This window comes from Falco punctatus (genome assembly GCF_963210335.1).
Source record: "Falco punctatus genome assembly, chromosome: 13".
In the NCBI taxonomy this organism is placed as follows: domain Eukaryota; kingdom Metazoa; phylum Chordata; class Aves; order Falconiformes; family Falconidae; genus Falco; species Falco punctatus.
This window is the reverse complement of record NC_137593.1, coordinates 23,661,804-23,680,754: the sequence shown is the minus strand read 5'-3', so window position 1 is coordinate 23,680,754 and position 18,951 is coordinate 23,661,804. Positions and strand designations below refer to the sequence as shown.

General features: G+C 45.0%; 1 protein-coding gene across 2 annotated transcripts in view; it reads right to left on the bottom strand.

The window, feature by feature from the left end:
• Positions 1-15,707: 15,707 nt before the first annotated feature.
• Positions 15,708-18,951, bottom strand: part of ITM2C (integral membrane protein 2C) — a 36,988-nt gene continuing 33,744 nt past the window's right edge. For both annotated transcript variants that reach the window (XM_080409424.1, XM_080409423.1), the window contains exon 6: positions 15,708-17,905. In XM_080409424.1, coding sequence (XP_080265550.1) covers positions 17,814-17,905 — 92 coding nt within the window. In that variant the 3' untranslated portion in view covers positions 15,708-17,813. The remainder of the gene's footprint in view (positions 17,906-18,951) is intronic.

Here is an 18,951-nt window from a genome sequence, read left to right as displayed (position 1 = left end):
GCCACTTTCCTGAGTGGTGAGGATGATGACAACCAAAACAATTGGGTTTGATATTCACGTTGAGCTGGATACTTGCCACACCTCATCTAGGCAGGCAGGCTTTGAACTGTCTTTTCTCTGTACGCTTTTGAGAAGGATAATGCACAAACCATGTACTGATTTCTTCCCCATGCTGGCAATTTTTCATGTGGAGATTCCAGTCTGTAAAGTGAAATTTTCTGAAGTTGCTACAGCTACGTACAAGACTGTACCAAAGAAGTTCAGCTGCTGAGGAAGCAAACACTGTCCCAACACAGATGTAATGTGTGCTGCTGTTTACAGAGTCCTTTTGGTGTTCTGGTGATGAACCATGCTTCCAAGGATATAGGGACTATGTGTTTACACTAGTCATGTCCTGGTTATATTCAAGTGCATGAAAAGAAAACCCACCAGGATATTCCAGCAACAATTCCCTCAGTAAATTGAGAATATCTGACTAGCTTCCCTTCCAGCAAATACTGAATCTTCATCATTTCCTTCTCGTACCTTATCTCTTAACTAACCTCACTTCGGTAGACACAAAACTTTTACCACTGAGACTTCAGGCTCCTTTTGGCAGCAGAGTTAGAACAAATAATAGAACAAAATATTGCTGATACAGAAGATTTATTTCAAAAGCAGTGGGCCAAGCCAAGAGGGCCTCCATTTAGCTGATAATGCCTGAATATAGGCATCAGGGATTTTGTCAGTACCTCAGGAGGCAGAAGATAACAAAGCATGAGAAAACTGATTGCAATTGCTTTTCTATAGCCTGAGGCAGCTCCATTAGTTTTACTGACATGACGTTGGACTTACAGTGTTATAACTGAGACTAGAAGCTCACCTGTAGTTTTATGCCTCCTCTGTTGCTCATCTTTTTTTCCATTTCTAAATATGCTTGTTCTTCATTGTTATCCTGCTGTCCTTGGTCCCACAGATCAAAGTAACTCGCACTGTAATTTCATTCAGAGTACCGGTAGACAGCAGTATGATGAATAATAAATTTAGGAATTTTTGGCTTCTTGCTTACCTACCTATTTCTGAAAATGACATACTAGTTAAAAAAGGCAGGGATGCTGACCAAATTAAGCATAGTTAAAACTGTACAAAGGACAAGTTAAAAGTTCTTGAGGCATTTCTTCTTCTCCCAAGCCTCTCCCCTGTGTTTCTCCAGTGTTTCTGGCCATTGATTTTTCTAGAAACAAACAGGCTGAGATATGGAAAAACTAGCATCTGCCCACAGATCTGTGGGCACCATCTGAGCTCTACACATGGCTCGCAGTGCTCTGCCAGCTCTAAGGGAGCACTAATTATCAAGGCAGGGTAACAACTTTTATTCTAGATTCCTGGGGGAAATGATAATTTTGTAAAGGCAAAATTTTCTACTCAAATGTTCTCTGCTGAATCTTATTGCTTCTAAGCCTCTGAACATTCACTTTCCAGGTCAAACCTGGTGTGGTCTGAACCCTCCCCTGCTCAGCTGGGTAGCTGTAAGAGCTTTTTCATTTGTAGGGCTTTATATCCAAATCACGACACTGGGTATCTAGCAAGACTACAGAGGTTTGTTTGCACCAAGACGATATTAAAGACATAGGGTCTTTAATAGCTAAGAAATATTAAAGACATAGGGTCTTTCATAGCTAAGAAATAAAAGGAGAAAAAAAAAACCAACCCTGAAAGTCTGCAATCTAAAGCCATCACAGGCTTCCTAGAATACAGGTAATGATTTATCTAAGGGGGAAAAAAAAAAAAAAAGCAAACCCAAGGATTTTGACTGAGGATTCACTCCTAACACATACAGTTCTTAGCTAAAAATTGTTAGAATGAGAATGGGCCACAGAAAGCTGTTATGAAGCACTTCTTCCACTTGCATTTGGTTTTGTATTTGGATAGGAAAAGGGAAAGGTTTTAAATCAACACTGAAAGCATAGCAGGTCATGGGAGATGGTGAAGCTGCTCTGCTGGGGAACTTCACCCTTTGGACAAGCCAAGCCATTTCATTTGAGAGGCTTTTCACAAAATGCACCCTGAAACTGCCAGATTTCTTGCCAAGAGATTTGTCTTGCAGACATCCATGCCTGTATCGAATTCACGTAAGTAATTTCCCTACTCATTTATTTGCAAGTTTCACTAAAAGGCTGGGCATGTGTTTCAGCAGCTTTGATATTTCACACTTAAACAAGCCAAGTGTCCCAGTTCCTGCAGCCTCACTCACCTGGGAAAGCAGTGACGCTCAAACTTAGGTATCCACTCAGCACATCTTTCCTTTGATTTCCAAATTTCTTTTCTTCTAGTACGGCTGTTATCTTGTGTTTTGGGCTTAGAAAGTATCTGCTTGGATTGGGAAGGAAAAAGGTTTATAAGAAAACATCACTGCTGATATTTGCATATAACCACGGAAATCCCAACCAAAGTATTCTTTTCCCAAAAAGAAACAATCAGCACAGGTACCAGACACACAGTATCTCCTACAGATTTCACTATTGCCTTTTATGTTTTATAAAAGATATCCACATACAATGAATGAAACAAAATATTTACCATGAGCAATGCCACATCTGTCATCAGTGGTAATGAGAAAAATCTCAGAAAAGCAAGTCTCAAGCAAAATGTATAGGCTTTTATAGAAATCTTCATGTGCATACGCTCCTCTCAAAGTGTTTTTAACATTTCTATTGCAACTAGAGAGCTTAATTGTCCTTTGTTTTCTCTGCAGAAAGACAGCACCATGAGATAAAGATGAATTTATAACACTCTGGATACTAGGCAGAAGCCCACTGAGAAAACTCTCACAGACAAGTGTGAAATAGTTATTTTTGCTGTGAAAGTGGAGTATTACAGACAGGCACATGCAAAAATCACACCCCAGCTCACTCCACAGGTATTTCCCCACAGGGGAAAGCTGTTTGTGTGCTCTTTTAATCTGCTGCATTTACTGGTGGTATGAGATGGAAGTCTCATCAAGAAGCAAAACTGTCTTCAGTGACACAGTAAAGTGACAGAGCATACCCATTACTGACCTTGGTATGACAGAGGCATGCAGCGTCCTGAGCATGTCCAGTTTCGGTGGGAGGATACTCTGACTCTCAATCCTGACCTGAGCAGTTTGCGCCTAGATTTGCAACTGGCCAGTGCAAAGCAACAGTACAATCAAATGCTTCAGCTTCCCTTACTCAGCTCTGTTAAATTCATCCTTCCTTCCATTTCACATTCCTCTCTTTTCAGCTTTTTGGAGGCACTGAACTCTCTAGAAAAGCTGAGACTTCCCTCCTTTGGGTTTCTTGCTTACTGAGAAACTTCTACCATAGCAACAAAATCTAATGAAACAATGTCTTTAGCTATTGTGGAAAGCAAAAGACACCTACAACCTCCTTCATTTTATCTCGGTTCTTATTATCATTCTAATTTTTATATACTGTCATTCCAAAAGAATGACATTTACCACATTATCTAATGTGATAAAAAAGTTGCTGTGGGATACTGATACAACCAAAAATCTATGAAGAATCAGAAGCATTTCCTAGGAAGAAAAGCTGAATCAGTGCCATTTGCAGACACCAAAGGATGTGAACCCTCATGTCTGCTGTATGCTACAGATTCCAATTAATCCTCCTCTCTATTCCAAGACAAAAGAGGCATTAAACTGGGATTATAGTTGAGAGCAAGTATCAGCAGTTTAGAGCAATAAACACTGCCAAGCCATTGTTAATCCAAAACCAAGCATTACAAACCCAAGAAATCCAGTTTAGATTACACTTCAGAGTACACCAACACAATCTTGACCATTCCCTGTTAAGTATTAACTTTTTACCTAGAAGTAAAACTACCTCCCAGAGATCATCACCTAACCTGGTCCCACTCAGCCAGTCATAGTATCTGAGACAACAAAGGACAGTGTTTGAAATAGCTTTACTCAGTCTAAAAAGGAGCTTAGGAAAGCATGAGAAGTTGCAGACCGCAGAGACCAGTCTGACTTCATTTTTGCTAATAGGAAGTGCAGTGGCTTGAAAACGTCGCAGCTGGAAGGTGCCAGAAATAAAGGAATGGGACTTTTGACAGACCAAGGTTGGCATGGCTGTAAAAGCCCTGCAGATAGATTTGTTTCCCTCATGCAGAGTAAAATAACTTGGTATTAATAATAAATATGTTTATGTAGACCGTTTTATACAAGCAGTGAGAAGATAATAGAAACCCTGAGCCAAAAAAAGTTCTTCATCTCATTCTGAGCTCAGTCTCTTGCTGCCGCTTCTGTCTGCGGCTGCGCAGAGACCTCTTGGGACCTTGGGGCAGGATCCTGCTGTGTGACAAGGGGTATTTGCTCCCATTTGAGGTGCCCTGGGGTCTTCCATCCAGCCTCCAATGATGAATCGAATGGGGATGGGCTATTCCAGGCCCTTCTCACCTCTACCTGTCTCTCACTGCAAAAATCCTATGAAAGGAGCCACATCACACAAGTCAAACCCACAGCCTGACACATCTTGCCTTATGATTCCTCAGAAGTAGAACCATTCAGGCTACCAGGAGTTGGAGGAGGTAAAGCAATGGGCTGGACACTTTTGCATTGGAAAACAACTATAATGGCAAGGCAAAACTCAAACCTATACTTGATAGCAATAACAAGACCTTTAATTGCAAAGTCTTTGCAATTAGGTCTTTGACTCACCTTTGCAACACAAAACAGAGGCAAGAAGAGTTATGTTTCATTGTTTTGGAACAACGGGGAAAAAATCAAGCAGTATCACTGAGTCTTATCCTAGATTTCATTTCTGGACATAATCACACCATCCACATAATCATTATACTTTATTGTGCTATCAAACTAGCCTGCATCACTTGCCTTGGGATTTCCACATACACCTATCACAAAACATCTTTAAAAGACATCCCAAATCTTTCTCCCACTTTCTGGCAATCAAAAATGTGATCCTGCGGGTAAATATACTGATTCTAACTTCTAGTCTATGAGGTTGTCCAACTTGCACAACACAGCAGCCAGACTCCCATACTGAAACTGTTTGGTTTGCGTCAGATTGTTTGTTTTTTCCAGAACTCCACTGCATACATCCGAGAATCTTATTTTCAACATTCTTCTTAGTTACATTAGGTTTACAATCCAACTCCCACCTCATGTTTACATGTCCTTTAAACAGAGATGTAAACAGAACCACATAGGTCACAAAATCTCTCTTACCAAAGTTTTGGCAATACTGTTCAGGGTACAAATTATTATTTTCTTGGATAAATACAAAATGTCAAAGCAGCAAAGCTTGAAGGTCATCCTGACAGGGAGCCAATATGAAGGAAGCACCTTGCTGGTGAGTTCAAGGACCCTAGGAAAGTTTTGTGATATTTTGAGTATGTCGTGGTTTAACCCCAGCTGACAACTAACCCCACACAGCTGCTCACTCACTCCCCCTGCTTCAGGATGGGGAAGAGAATCAGAGAAGTGAGAAGAATTGTGGCTTGAGATGAAGGCAGTTTAATAGGTAAAGCAAAAGCTGCACACAAGCAAAACAAAACAAGGAATTCATTCACTGCTTCCCATCAGCAGGTGTTGAGCCATCTCCAGGAAAGCTGGGGTCCATCATGTGTAATGGCTACTTGGGAAGACAAATGCCATCACTCCAAACGTTCCCCCCTTCATCCTCCTTCCCCCAGCTTTATATGCTGAGCAGACATCTTATGGTATGGAGTATCCCCGTGGTCAGTGGGGCCAGCTGTCCCGGCTGTGTCCCCTCCCAGCTCCTTGTGACCCCCATGTCCCCGCCGGTGGGGTGGGGTGAGGAGCAGAAGAGCCCTTGGCTCTGTGTGAGCGCTGCTCAGCAGTGAGGAAAACATCCCCATGTTATCAACGCTGTTCCCAGCACAAATCCAAAACACAGCCCCACACCAGCTACTGGGAAGAAAATTAACTCTATCCCAGCCAAAACCAGCACATGTATTAATGAAGACAGCACAAAGTACCATTCCCAAACCCAACAAGATGAAGAAGGGGCACCACAAGCCTATGGCAGGTGACAAACCAGCTCTGAGGCAGAGATGTGTTGCAGGTGGCCCACTGGAGCAAAGGGGCAGCGGATCACGCACCTACAGCTCTAGGATTCACAGCCTCCAGGGAAGAAGTGGGGTTTCAAATATTGCTGGAAACAGAACATGCAAATTTCAGTTCTTTTGCCCCTTAGAGGACTCTGGGAAAACATCCCTGTCAGAAAGGTAGTTCACTGCTGTAACTTACATTTTCTGTATTACTGCGCCCCACTCTCCATTACAGCCACGTTCACTCAACTTCTGCTGCATACTTAATCCACCTGAGGTTAGAAACCCTTTTCTATATCACAATCAGTTGCTGTGGAAATGAGCCCGGTATCCCAGAGGATTAGAGTCTGGAGGGTCTGATTTAATTGCTCTCCCTGGACACACTCAGACTCCAATGGTCAATGTCCAAATGAGGAATAAGTAAGGGGGATGGATCAGCTCCTGAGAAACAAAAGGTCCCATTTTCATGCAAAGGGCTTTTGCTAGGAAGAACAATGAAGGAGAAATAAAGAAAAGTTAGAGACAAAGCAACAGAATCATTCTGGGCTGAAGGTTTTTCAAGAGGCATCAGCTGCTCCTTAAACTGTAAGCGAGATTTCAGACCTTTTTTAGATTTGCTTTTGCATGCCTAGATGGGAGTTGGTAGATGCAACCAAAAACAAGTGTCTGATTTGCTTTAACTTCCTTTTTGTCACTTTGCTGCTATTCACACCCTTAGATGGGAACAATTTTCAACATCTGTTACCAAATTTCTAATGGAGAAAGAAACTTTAAGAAAGAAAGAATTAAAAAAAGAAGGAAAGAAAAATGCAGTAAAAAGAAGAGCAGTAGCAAACAGCAGCAGCTCTCCTCAGCAGGTGCTGGCTGTGAAAAGCTCCTTTGGAAGATCTTGGCAACAGCACCCTTGACCCAAGGGGAGTGAGTGTCAGCAAAGGCTGGCAGTGGGAGATGACGGAGGGCTGAGGGAGCGTCTCTGAGCAGGCACAGCGAGCTCACAAGCAGCACGGCAGCAGTTGACAATGTCTGCAGCAGGTGAAGAGCATTGAAGGCCTTGTGCAAAACACTGCTACATTCATGGGGAAAACTCCTGCCCTTAAACTGCCCTGAAGGGAAAGTGCCAAGAAAAGGCACATACAACCACAGCTCTTTGAATAAATCATGCATTTTGCATGCATTTCTCTCAATGGCCTTGCAAATTTTCCATGTTAAGCCCTGGTGACATAAGACAGCTTTTCTCCTCTCTCTTTTTTTCCTTTCTTTTTTTTTTTCCCCTCTCTTTTTCCTTTTTTTTTCTTTTTCTTCCTCCCCTCCCCCTTTTTTCCCCCTCTTTTTTTTTCTTCTTTCTGTATTTTTCCCTTGCAAGCTACACCATTGACATCAAAGCACAGCAAGAGCAAATCACATCCACTACCAACACCACAAAAAGCTCTCGCTGCAGCCCAGCATTTGACACTGACCATGCTAGCTACTTGCTTTACCACATTTTTTAAAATGCCAAAGCAACGACAAATGGCAAAGGAAGGCCGCACAGCCCCCAAGAGCAGGCTGCAGCACCAGCCCTTTCTCCTCCTGCCGCCCTCCACCACAGCTAGTTTGCTTTGTTTAAAAAAACAAAACAAAAAAAACCCCAACCACCCGCAAATGCTTCCCTAAATACACTGCCACAGTTGGGATTTGGTCTCCACAAGATGTCCTGGGGCTCCTGCATTTGCGATGGCCCCTGACAGGGGGCCAAGGGCCTGGCGGGGGGGGGGCAGGCCCAGCTGCAGGCAGCTGTGCCTCGACGCAGAGGCCCAAGGGTTTCTTTTAAATATGGACTGCAAAGGATTTAACTTCTTTCTCCTCAAATCTCATTGCCAAATACAAAAAGTTGCAGTCAGAAAAGCGGTATTACTTTTTAAAATTTCCCATACCCAGGGAGGATTTTGCAGAGAAACACTCACAGCTCCAGTGACAAAACACTGCCTGTGGAGCCACCTTTCTGTGAGGAAACACCACAGTTTTCTGCATTAAGGTATTTGTTTAAGCTTCCCTCACTCACTCTGTGTTTGAGCGTGCGCCAGGGCATGGACACAAGTGAATATAAACCCAAACATAAGGAGGTTCAAGGCGCAGGGCATGCAGGCTCCAGCCAGCAGCTCCCTCCCTCAGCGCCGCCATGGCTGCCAGCCCAGCCCTCAGCTGGCTGAGGCGAGGCACGGCCAGGCAACCTGCTGAATACCAGGGGTCATTTGATGAGCTAATGACACGCTAATTTATGCAAGCAGCCTCATACACTAACGGTGCAGGCACTGAGCAGCCCTCAGCCCCACTTGCTGCTGGGAACCAGCACTGTGAAGGTGGCAGCCACCAAGTCTGCAGAGGCAGGCATCAGACATGGAGAACCTTCTCCTTGCCCAAAAAATTCACTGTTTAGCCAAGCCAGTGGCCACAAGCAGAGGCCACCCTGCCCTGCTACAGCTGCACAGGACTAAGGCGGCACTGCCTGCAGGTTTAGCAGCCAACAAACTGCACGGGCTGAGAGGTGCAAATATTAAAGGCATTAATCGATTTTACAGCTTCTGCAAACAGCCCCGCACGGAGCTGCCCTCCCAGCAGTCACAGCATAAAACCAGTCGAGCACTTGCTGTTAATGATAGATTTGGGGAAAGAAGTGAACTGAAAATGTAAAGACCCACCAAGCCCCTACAGGCAAGCTCTGGCAGGAGCGATGCTCCAGGAACAGTTACGCTGGATGGATTCAAATTGTGAAGGAGACTGACACCAAATATTTACCTTTTAGTGCAATTAAACCACTTCATCAAAAGCACTGAATGAAAGCAAAGTGCATTTCCTTTGCAAACCTCATTACAGAACTGACATGCCTTTCTCTCCCCACTTAACGTTTCAACCAACCAATCTGGCGTTTGGTACTTGCTGTTATAAAGGCAGCTAGGTTTGCGTTCGTTTGTTGTTTGCTCATGTATTTCATGGGCTAACACTGAAATAGTGGGGTGGGGAGAAGGAGAAAGCATTTATATTTATGACATCTTAATTGAATCTTTCTTTAAGGCTGCTATAAAGCTCAGAGAGAGATAAACCAAAAGGCTTATTGCAAACCTTTCCCAGGTATCAGAGGGGCTCAAGCTATGTTGCAACTGTTCATACTTCTGTAGAGCTCATTTTCCTTGGAGAGGTGGATGAGCATCAGTTTTAAATGTCTCCTTTCCAAATGCTGCAAAATGCTTCTCAAGCACTTTTATCAGGCAATTTTTTTTCCACCGCTCAGCAACCCAGCCTGCTGCTGCCGAGAGAGGAGCTCCTCCTGGCAGTGCAGGGGACCTGGATGTCTTCAACTGAACGGAGAACAGTGACCAAAGTAGGGCAGGAGAGAGAATATCCTTAATTGGGGTCCTCATTTCCTTCTCAGGTCCTGGGCTCAAGCAGAGGCAAGATTGACAGCTGTGACTTTTCGAATATGCAGCTGTCCCCAAAATACAACTAAGCGCCTGATAAACAGAAAGACCTATTTAAGGGCCACCCCTGCAGCTGGCAGGCCAGGGAGGTAGCACACTGCCAGCCAAGGCACAGGGGCTTTGGCTGAGGATCAGCGCTCATTCCCAGCAATCACCAACCACCGTGACACAGGCAAACCGAAGGGTCTGCCCCAAAACGGCTGCCATTTCACCATGGTCATCCAAGCAGGTCCCAGGGGCTAACCCCACTTGCCCAGACCCAGACCCCCAACTTAGGGGACAGTTTCACAATGACCTTGCCCACAAAGGGAAATGCAACATGTTTAAAGAGAGTTACTGCCAGTGGCAGAGTGGGAAACCACCTCTTTGCTGTTCCCAGCCACGTTCATTGCCCAAGGGAGGAGCAGGTGAACTCTCCTGCTCTGTATCTGCCCCATTTACACCACGAGGACCTGTGCACAAACAGGTGCCGCATGTGGTGCTGTGGGATTTTTCCAGCATTGCTCAATAGCTGGGTGTGCTGTTAGTTTTTAAGGACAAGGTTGTATTAGCACTGCAGACCCCAGCAGGCAGCCTTGAAAGGCTGCAACCCCTTTGCTGTATGTGCCCTACAAAGGGGCATGAGCCCCCCAGCAAGCTGCATGTATACTATGCTGTATCCAAAGGGGCATTTGAAATATATATCAAAACCTCCTTATGATGCAGGGAGCCTTCAGTAGCACTGGGGAAGGCCAAGGATGGGCAGCACTTTCTGAAGTTTGGAGCCAGCATCCAGCTCAACATACCACGTCGCTACTCCCTTCCCCCACAGCTAGTCTGACAGCTCTAACTCACCCTGAGATGTTGCTAAAATCATTGCAAAACCAAAACCATTTGGCCGCACAAATGGTGACATGAGCAAGCCGGCAGCACGGGGCTGCCAACTGCCAGAGCATCCCCTGCCTCCCCCACTAGGAGCTGAGGTTGCAAGTGGCCACGCAAAGCCAGACACAGCTAATTTCAAAGCTAGACCGTGGGTGTACGTGTCTGTATATGGTTTATTGTATCCTGGGCCTTTTTTTTTTTTTTTTTTTACATTTTTGTAACTACCTCCAGTGTTTAATCTTAGCGCTCTCTATCTATCTATCTATTTATATAACAATATAACATCAGTCTACTAGATTGCTCCCAAATATTTGGCCTACAAAATGATCAATCCATTTGGAGACCAAACTGAACTCAGCCAAGTTACATAAAATGCTGTCTAAAGTTGCTACTTTCAGCACCCAAACCCAAAACCACAGCTGTGTCAGGTCCAAATCTTCCTCTAAAGGGTAATTCCATCGGTCTGTATTTTTCAGTACTCCCCTGGAGTCTCACCATTAACATGGTGCAGGCTCGTTTAATTACCACAAAGGCCACTATCATTCAAAAACACCAAGCTGTAATTTTCTTTCAGTTCTCAAACCCAGCTTGTCAAATTTCTTCATGATGTGCATTGCTAAGTGACTGTCTTAGCTGCATGACTGACTCACCCAGAGGTGCTTCTCAGGCCTCCTCGGTACCGTTGGACCCAGCCATGTCACAGAGGAGGGCACCTGGGCGCCAGCGGTAGGTTGCACCCCCCCAAAACTTCTGCAGACTTTGCAGAGGGTAACGTTCTGACAACACTGCCAGCATCGGGGCGCTTTCAGAAGGAAGCCCCACGCATCCACAGTGCTTATGCTTACAGCTTTGAGTTTTATCATGCACTAACTTCTGGAGAAGGGAGAAAGGCTTGTGAGGACTGACTGTCATTCTACTAGTGGCGACCACAAAATCATCATCTGAAAAGAGTGAGAAATGAGTTGAGGCCTGAACCAAAGCCTTTACTGTTACTTTACTGAGAACAAGGTGCTTCATGAATAATAAATGGGGGAAAAGTGACATCCTAGAAAAAAGATGTCAAATTGTAATTTGAGAGATTCTCTTCAATGTTAAGTTTCCTTCTTTTTTGAAACTTCTTTCTCTGGTCAGACCATGAGAACATTTCAATCACTGCATAACATGATTTCAATTCAATTTGAATAGAGATCCACAAGTTCAAGTATGAAATTACATGCTTGGCCTTTTAACATTAATTAATCCAAATGAACAGAATAATGTACTGGCTTCCACTGGAGAACATCTTCGTGCTAGTAAGAACTGGCAGAAACACCTTCCACATTCACTGTGATTAGTAATGCTCCCAGAGCAAATAGTCTCAGCAAACTTAAGGAAACAGCTGATTCTTGGATCTTCAACCCACCCATTTGTTTTAAGATTTTAGCAAGAGTGAAGGAGTTAAAAGTGCTGGTAATTGCTGAGCAGCCCCTGCACTGTGTGCTCTTCCTGCATGACTAACGCACCCAGCTCCAGCCCATCCTCTGACGTGACCTGCCTACAGAAGAGGTGCCCAAGCCTGTATAATCAGTCCCAGTTGCAAGGCTGCCTTGCATGTTAGATCACCTCCGCAGTGTCCTCCGGCCGCCTCCAGCAGGCCAGGAGTTACAGACCAGCAACTACCAGGCTAAGGGCAGGGGCTGAGGCTCTGGGCTGTGCTGCGTCTCTCCAGTCTGCAGGTGTTTTGAAAGGAGACACCTCTTGGGGATCATACCCTGCGATGGGGCACGGGACATGTGCCACCTTGCTGGGGAGAGCTGTGCCCCACAAGACCCACCTGGAAGCTATGAGGACCCTGTGGAAAAGGGACTATATGTAAGGAGATTATGGGGATGGGGAAGGTCACTTGGCGATCAGCTGAAGCTGCTGTGGAGGTGGCTCCAACTTCAACCTCCAAATCAAGAGATTTTCCTTTAACACAACAGAGCCTGAAAGCAGCAGCCACTAACCAGCACACAGGGACACCCAACCGGTATTTCTGCTCAGCACTTACCTCCTTGGCTGCAGACACAGCAGGTCAGCACCAGCTGCTTTTCCGAGGAAGCCAGTCTAGTCCTCACACAGAGAAGCAAAAGTGCCCAACGTACAAGGGGCCGTGTACGCAGCAGCCAGGAAAAGCAACAGTCAGTATCACCCTGTCCTAAAGGCAGCCTTGTTTTTAAAAATACCAGTCATTAAAGATATCTGACACATGAGGGTGTTCATATTGTCCAACTTGGGAAACTAAGGTGAGCAGATACTCCAAAACTGAGTAAAGTCATCCTCTAGAGATTTCCTTACATACTAGGGAGCAAAGGCTCCTAATTTCAGTACAAGTTGGATGGTCCAAATGTCACTTCAAGCTCCAGTTCCCTTTTCACTCTCATTGGGCCCTGCTGGCAACTAAAACTAGATAAGGATAGAAAACAAGGGACTTCTCCTGTTGGCGTGTGAAGTAAATAAATAAAAAAAAAATCAGATCAAACCAAATTTAGGTTATCGCAGGTTTTCCAGTACAGCAAAAAAAAAAAAGTCATGTTTTGTTGACATTTTGGTCAACATAAATGCTTCTTTTAACACAAGATGAACAGTGTTTGGTTTATTCCCATATTACTTGACCATTTTAATTCAGCGTTTTTAAGCAAAAATTGTTTCAAAACAAGCAACTTAATTACTAAAACATTAAAACAAATGCTTCAGCTTACATCAGGAAGTCTAGATGCTTCCACCCACCTTTTTATGCTACGATTTTCAATTTTTTTCAGCTGAAAATAGTCACTAAAGCTCAACCTGTATTTGTTAGTGTCTCTGTCCCCTCAAACTCTCCTTTCTGTTCATTTAATCCTGAAAACACTCCTTCCTATGGAGCTGCAGCACCTCATTGATTTCACTGGGACATGAACACACACACACACCCCCCATCAGGAACTGTACTTACCAAAAAGGCAAGAAACAGGCATTACCTGAGACCTGGGACACTAATAAGGGAAGCTATTTTTTTAGGTGATATAGCTGCCTAAACATTCCTTTTTTTCCTCTGGGAAGCTGTGACAGCATCCACAATACTTACTTTCATAATGTTCTGGGTGGAATTCAGAAAGATGCAGCAAAATGCTCAGGAACAGCTTGTATATACGTGTAAGAGAGAGAACAGGCTTTCATTAGCTTGGTGTCAACATAATATATCAGACAGCCGTTCATGTTGAGCTAAATGGGCTGTCATCAATTCCCAGTAAGGACAATTGGAAGTCTTATAAACTGTAATAAAATGGGGACTGTCCAATTTTCAGATACATGCATCAGGGAGCCATTTCACAGGGTAACACTCTACAGATATTTTCATTCTTCACAGCATAAAACTGGCCCAACAATTCCTCTTCATCCCCAACACCAAAGGACGATTTGTGGCGAGCAGCTGCTGGTACCAAACCAGTGACACCCAGGACACCCTGTGGACCAGTCACCCCACATCCGTGCTGGCAGCGGACAGCCAACCCCCAGCAGACCTGCCATGTGGGATGCCTGCGAGCACAGAGCTTCCCATGCCTTGTGGCATCACCAGGCTGGCAGTGGACAAGTGCACCCTCTGCCCGTGCTTCCCTCCCCCTTCCTGACACCTGCCCAGAAGCATGCCTGACACATTAACAAAATGCAGCCATTCCCACCACACATGAGCTCCCCATCATGCTGGTGAAAAACCAAGTCCTTCCCTCCTTGCTGGAATCTACGTGGTCCATCGTGGCCAAAGCATTCCTTGTCCCAAGCGTGCAGAAATCCCAATGGGCTGCATTTCATGGGATGGGACTGGACTTTGAATGTAGCTGTAGACTTGTAACAGAGCTCATTTATACACAGAGGTACCTCCTCTTAACTGCTATGTTGATAGATTTCCAGTAAGATTTATTTTTTTAAAGTCCGTCAGAGCCTGGAAGTGGATAGTCCTAGAGTCAAACCAAAACTCCGACTTACTGAGCACTGCCTGGTAAAGCTAAACAGCAGCCACTGAGCCATACTGCAATATGCAAGTATTAAAAGCTAAATTGTATTAGGTGCTAGCTGCCGTCACAGGGACCGTATCTTAGGGTTTCAACTGCATCTCTGCCACATGGTTCTCCTAGAGCAGGCTTTACTGCCAAGCTTTTATATGTGCTACTGTTTGGTCAAATAAAGCAGCCTTCTGCCAGAGTGTGAGCAAGATTAGGAGGTAGAACTGACTTATTTCAAGTCTCCTAAGAGCAAGGGGCAATGAACACAACCTCAAGAAATGAAAAACCGAACCAAGAGTAAATGTTCAAAAGCAAACACAAAATTTCACAATACAAGCTGTGTGTTTTTGCACTGGGCAACTCTCAAGGTGGCTGACTTATCGGTAACTAGACTTACAGAACCGCATCAGTCACGTTCTTAGTATCAGCATTTCAGGCTTCAAAAGGCGAACATGTCTGAAGGGGTCAGGTTCCCCATGGGGAGATGCAGAGTCGCTTCCTCAGCCCAGTGCCGATGGAAGAAGACGGCCATCAGGCAGAGCTGGCTGGGCCACCCTGGGAGAAGCAGCTTTAGTAAACATAATTACTGCAAGATGCAGCTCCCTTCTCCAGAACCCCAATAATTGAAAAAGCATCCAGACACTAAAGACATAAACTCAAAATGCAGCAAAAATGACTGTAACAAGCAAAATGTGAACTTCCTTACTGACTGACCAGAGACTAATTGTGGAAAGAGGAACAGCCAACTTCAGGAACAATATTCTGACACTACCCTACCCAAAGGATGGAAGAGGGGGAGAGAAAGCTCAGGAGAGCACTAAGGGACCCACGATGCTGCACGCAGCAAGGAGGGAAGCCCTCCAAAGGCCTGCCCTGCAGAACCAGCCAGAAGGCAACAGCAGGCGCAGGCCACACGCAGACAGATTTCTACGCAGAAGCCAGGCAGCTGGAGAAGCAAGGCTGAGTGTGGAGATCAGCCACCCACCAGCCACCCAAGCAGCAGAGGTACCTTGCTGTTTCACAGACCTCAGTCTGGCAGTGACCTCCTCACCATGGGCTGCCCTTCAGCCTCCCAGGGAAGTGCAAGGCCAGGGGAAGAGCCCTGCAGAGTGCAGGCGTGAGCAGGCACCACAGCGGGCTGCTCAGCCACCTCCCCACACCGCTCTCCCATGACCGTGGGCAGCATCCTCCGCACTGCAGCATCCTCCCACTGCCCAGCTCCAAGCTGCCGCTGGGCTGGCCCTTCCACGGAGATCTGGCTGCTGCCTCCCACAAGAGACAGCTTCACGGAGGGCCTGTGCTTTTCATTCCAAACAAACACACGCTTTACAGATCAGAGGTAAAAGATTTTATTATCCCATAGATTTTTCCTAAGAAGTAAGAGTCCTACCAGACAAAATATACAAAGCATCTTATGTTTTCTTTCTAGACAACTGCATTCTCATTCTATGAAACAGTGACCACATTAGTTCACCTTAAAGAACCAAGGTTTGTCCTGACAACTGCAGATTGCACAGAGTTAGCATACGCAATGACCAGTTATTTCATGCAGAATCAGAAGGAAGGGGGAAAAGGTCTGTATGCTCACCTGAGTGCAGGCTTAGGTTCCTAGAAATTAAGAGAAAGGCAGGGCTTAAATTTACCAGTTTGCTGCACTTCCATTAAGTGAACCCATTCTCCGACACACTTCTTGTCATCCACTCCGCAATGAAAGGTTAGGGCTAGCAGCAAGTTATTGTTGGAAAAACACGCTAGAAAAGCAAATACGCCTTTGGCAGTGGGAAACTTTCCTTACCAACCTGCATGAAGTGCACGTAATTCTTCATTTTACATCAAGCTTAAAGCAGAGTGAAACCAAAGCATCCTCCTCTACTTGTTAAAACCTACTGATTATAGTTGACTAGGTTTATATATAAAAAATAATATTCTCAGCCTCTAAAGACATACTAATTCCCATTGGATTACATTTTGAGATCCTGGTTTGTTTTCACATAATTAACTTGCAGTATTATTACTTAAAAGTTTTATTCTAAAATATATTCATGTTTTTTGGTTCTGCTGAGTTAATGATTGTACTTGCATTTACTTTATCCTTCCTCTTCTAAAACAACAAGCTCATTTCAACAGATGGTGAACAAGTCCCGATTTGCTGGAAACCAATTAACAAGAATGTGCCAAGTTGAAACTCGCCTCGTTCTTTCAAGCCAAAAAACTGCCTGCATTTCAAGAACCTAATTAGGTTTAACTATATTTATGGAACAGAGGGAAGAATATTTAATTACTCTGCAATTCTGTCTGATGATCAATAGAAATGCAGTTTCGTTCACACAATTTCTCCGCAGTATATCGATCAGCTGAATTTTGCCTTGTATCAGTATCTGTACAATGGTGCCTGCAGATAATGTGATACATGGCTAGACTACAGTAATTGCTATGAAAACAGCTTTCATCAGAGGAGTTACACAATAATACACACTGTTAAAAAAATAAAAAATAATCTGCTTCTCAACTACCAGTTCTGCTGACACCACTTTGTACGTAGACATGGCACCCGATCTGCACACAGATGGGATCTCCGCAACTCAGGAAGACGGGCCCATGTGAACATAACTCATCTTCCCAAGCAAGCAGAGCTGGCCAGGACACACAGGGCTGGAGTAAACCACCCAGCTCCACCTGCAGCCACGGCCTATAGATGGGACATCGGTGGAGCTTTGGCCCCTTGCATCAAAGATTCACCTCTTTTATTTACTTAGGCAGAGTGAGAGCACATCTGCCCAAGATCCACAGCAGCTGCAACTCTGTTAGAGAAAAGACCACACAGCCTTGCACTTCACCCTCTGCTTTGTGACTGGGGAGCAGGGACATGCTGCGTCATTCATGTCATTCCCAGCTGGGAATGGCAAGCTGGGGCCACCACAGCATGGTTTGGGCAGAAACCCCCCCTCTGCTGGGCTTCCTGAATCACCTTGTCTGTAGCCTCACAGCTATTCTTTTCCTAAATGCATCTGGTTATGTATTTCTGATCATTACATCAGCATCAAAATGGTAACCCTCTTCTTATGCATCAACTTTCTGTCCTGGTGCCAAGGCAGCCTCAGAGCACTTCTTTCCAGAGCTCCTGTTTCTCAGCCATCCCTCCTACCCCAAACCTGCTCCCAAAAAAAGATTCCCAACCTGTGGTGTGGAAGAAGCTGCATCTAATCCTAGGTTATCTTTGACCACTGTGTAAATTTAAGCCCAGCAAACGTCTCAGGTAGGTAGCAGGGAGAGAAGAGAATCCAACTCTGAGGCCACAATGGGCCCAAGAGGTTAGAGCTGCACAAGCAGGGGAGGGAGTAAAAAAAGTAAGATTACCATGTCTAAAGAGAGGGCCGAAAGCATGTGTGTGCATGTGTGTGCAAGCAAAGCCAAGGAAGGTTACAACTGGAGAGTGTCTTCATGACTTTTTGCAGATAACAGTTTCGACCACAAAAGTGTTCTCAAAGTGACGAATACGATGACAGTTCCCAACCTCACGTCGACTGATACCTAGAAGTGATTGAAAGAGAGGAGAGGGGAAATTCAACAAATGATAATCTGTAAAAGCTACATCAAGTGGAGGAAGGAAAGCACATGAGATGCAACCACTGAACACTGGAATGCAGGAACAACACAGTCCGTATGAAAAGCAGCATAATCTGGTCTTTGAAGAATAGCTGTATTCACTAGGCCATGGTTCTGCTCCAGTAAGAGTTGCCATGAGCTGGAGGAACCTCCTGGAAACAGCTGGTTTCAGCTGGCAGCATCTCAGTGTTATCTCAAAGACCAGAAACCCTCATGAAACTGGCAGAAATCACAGGCTGGTACAGAGCATAGCTCTGAATACAGCCAAGGAGGGCTTAAAATAGCCACCCCTCCGGCTGTCTGCATCCCTGCATCCACTGATCCTGCTAAGGCTTCAGCCTCTCTGGGAAACAAGTAATGCTCCCCGTGCCCTTAAACAGCAGCACATCAACTCTGGGCACCTCTGCCAGGCAGCTACTGCCTTCTTATAGCAAACCCGGTGGTGCCCTGCTGACAAACAGGACCGTGCCAGGGCTCCACGAGAGCAGCAGCCAGCGTGCCAGCAGCCCCACACATAACTGTGCAGCTCCCGTGGGGAAAGCATCCACCAACTACAGCCACGGTGACTTCTGCACCCAAACACATCCCTAGAGATCCAAACCCAAACTGACTACAGGTTCGTGTTTCAGGTAAGACTTTAAGTACAGTATCTAAAAGCAAATAAATACAAATTATGAAATTAAGGAGTCTTTTGCAGCAATATTACCATTTGTATGCAAGATACATATCGCTGATTTTCATGAAATCATTTTAAGGTAGTCCAATGTTCCCTCTTCAAAACTTTTTCCATAGTATTAGAAACTTTGTTAATTAAAGGCAATTTGCAGACCTAGTCTGCTCCGAACAGCTGCCACTGAAGCAGGTGTCTCCATCAGGGAAATTTTCCAAACAGTTCCCAACAGCACTGCTATTAGTTCAGCCCTGGAAGCCCACATGTAAATGAACTGCTGGTTCCTGCAGTCATTCTCTCC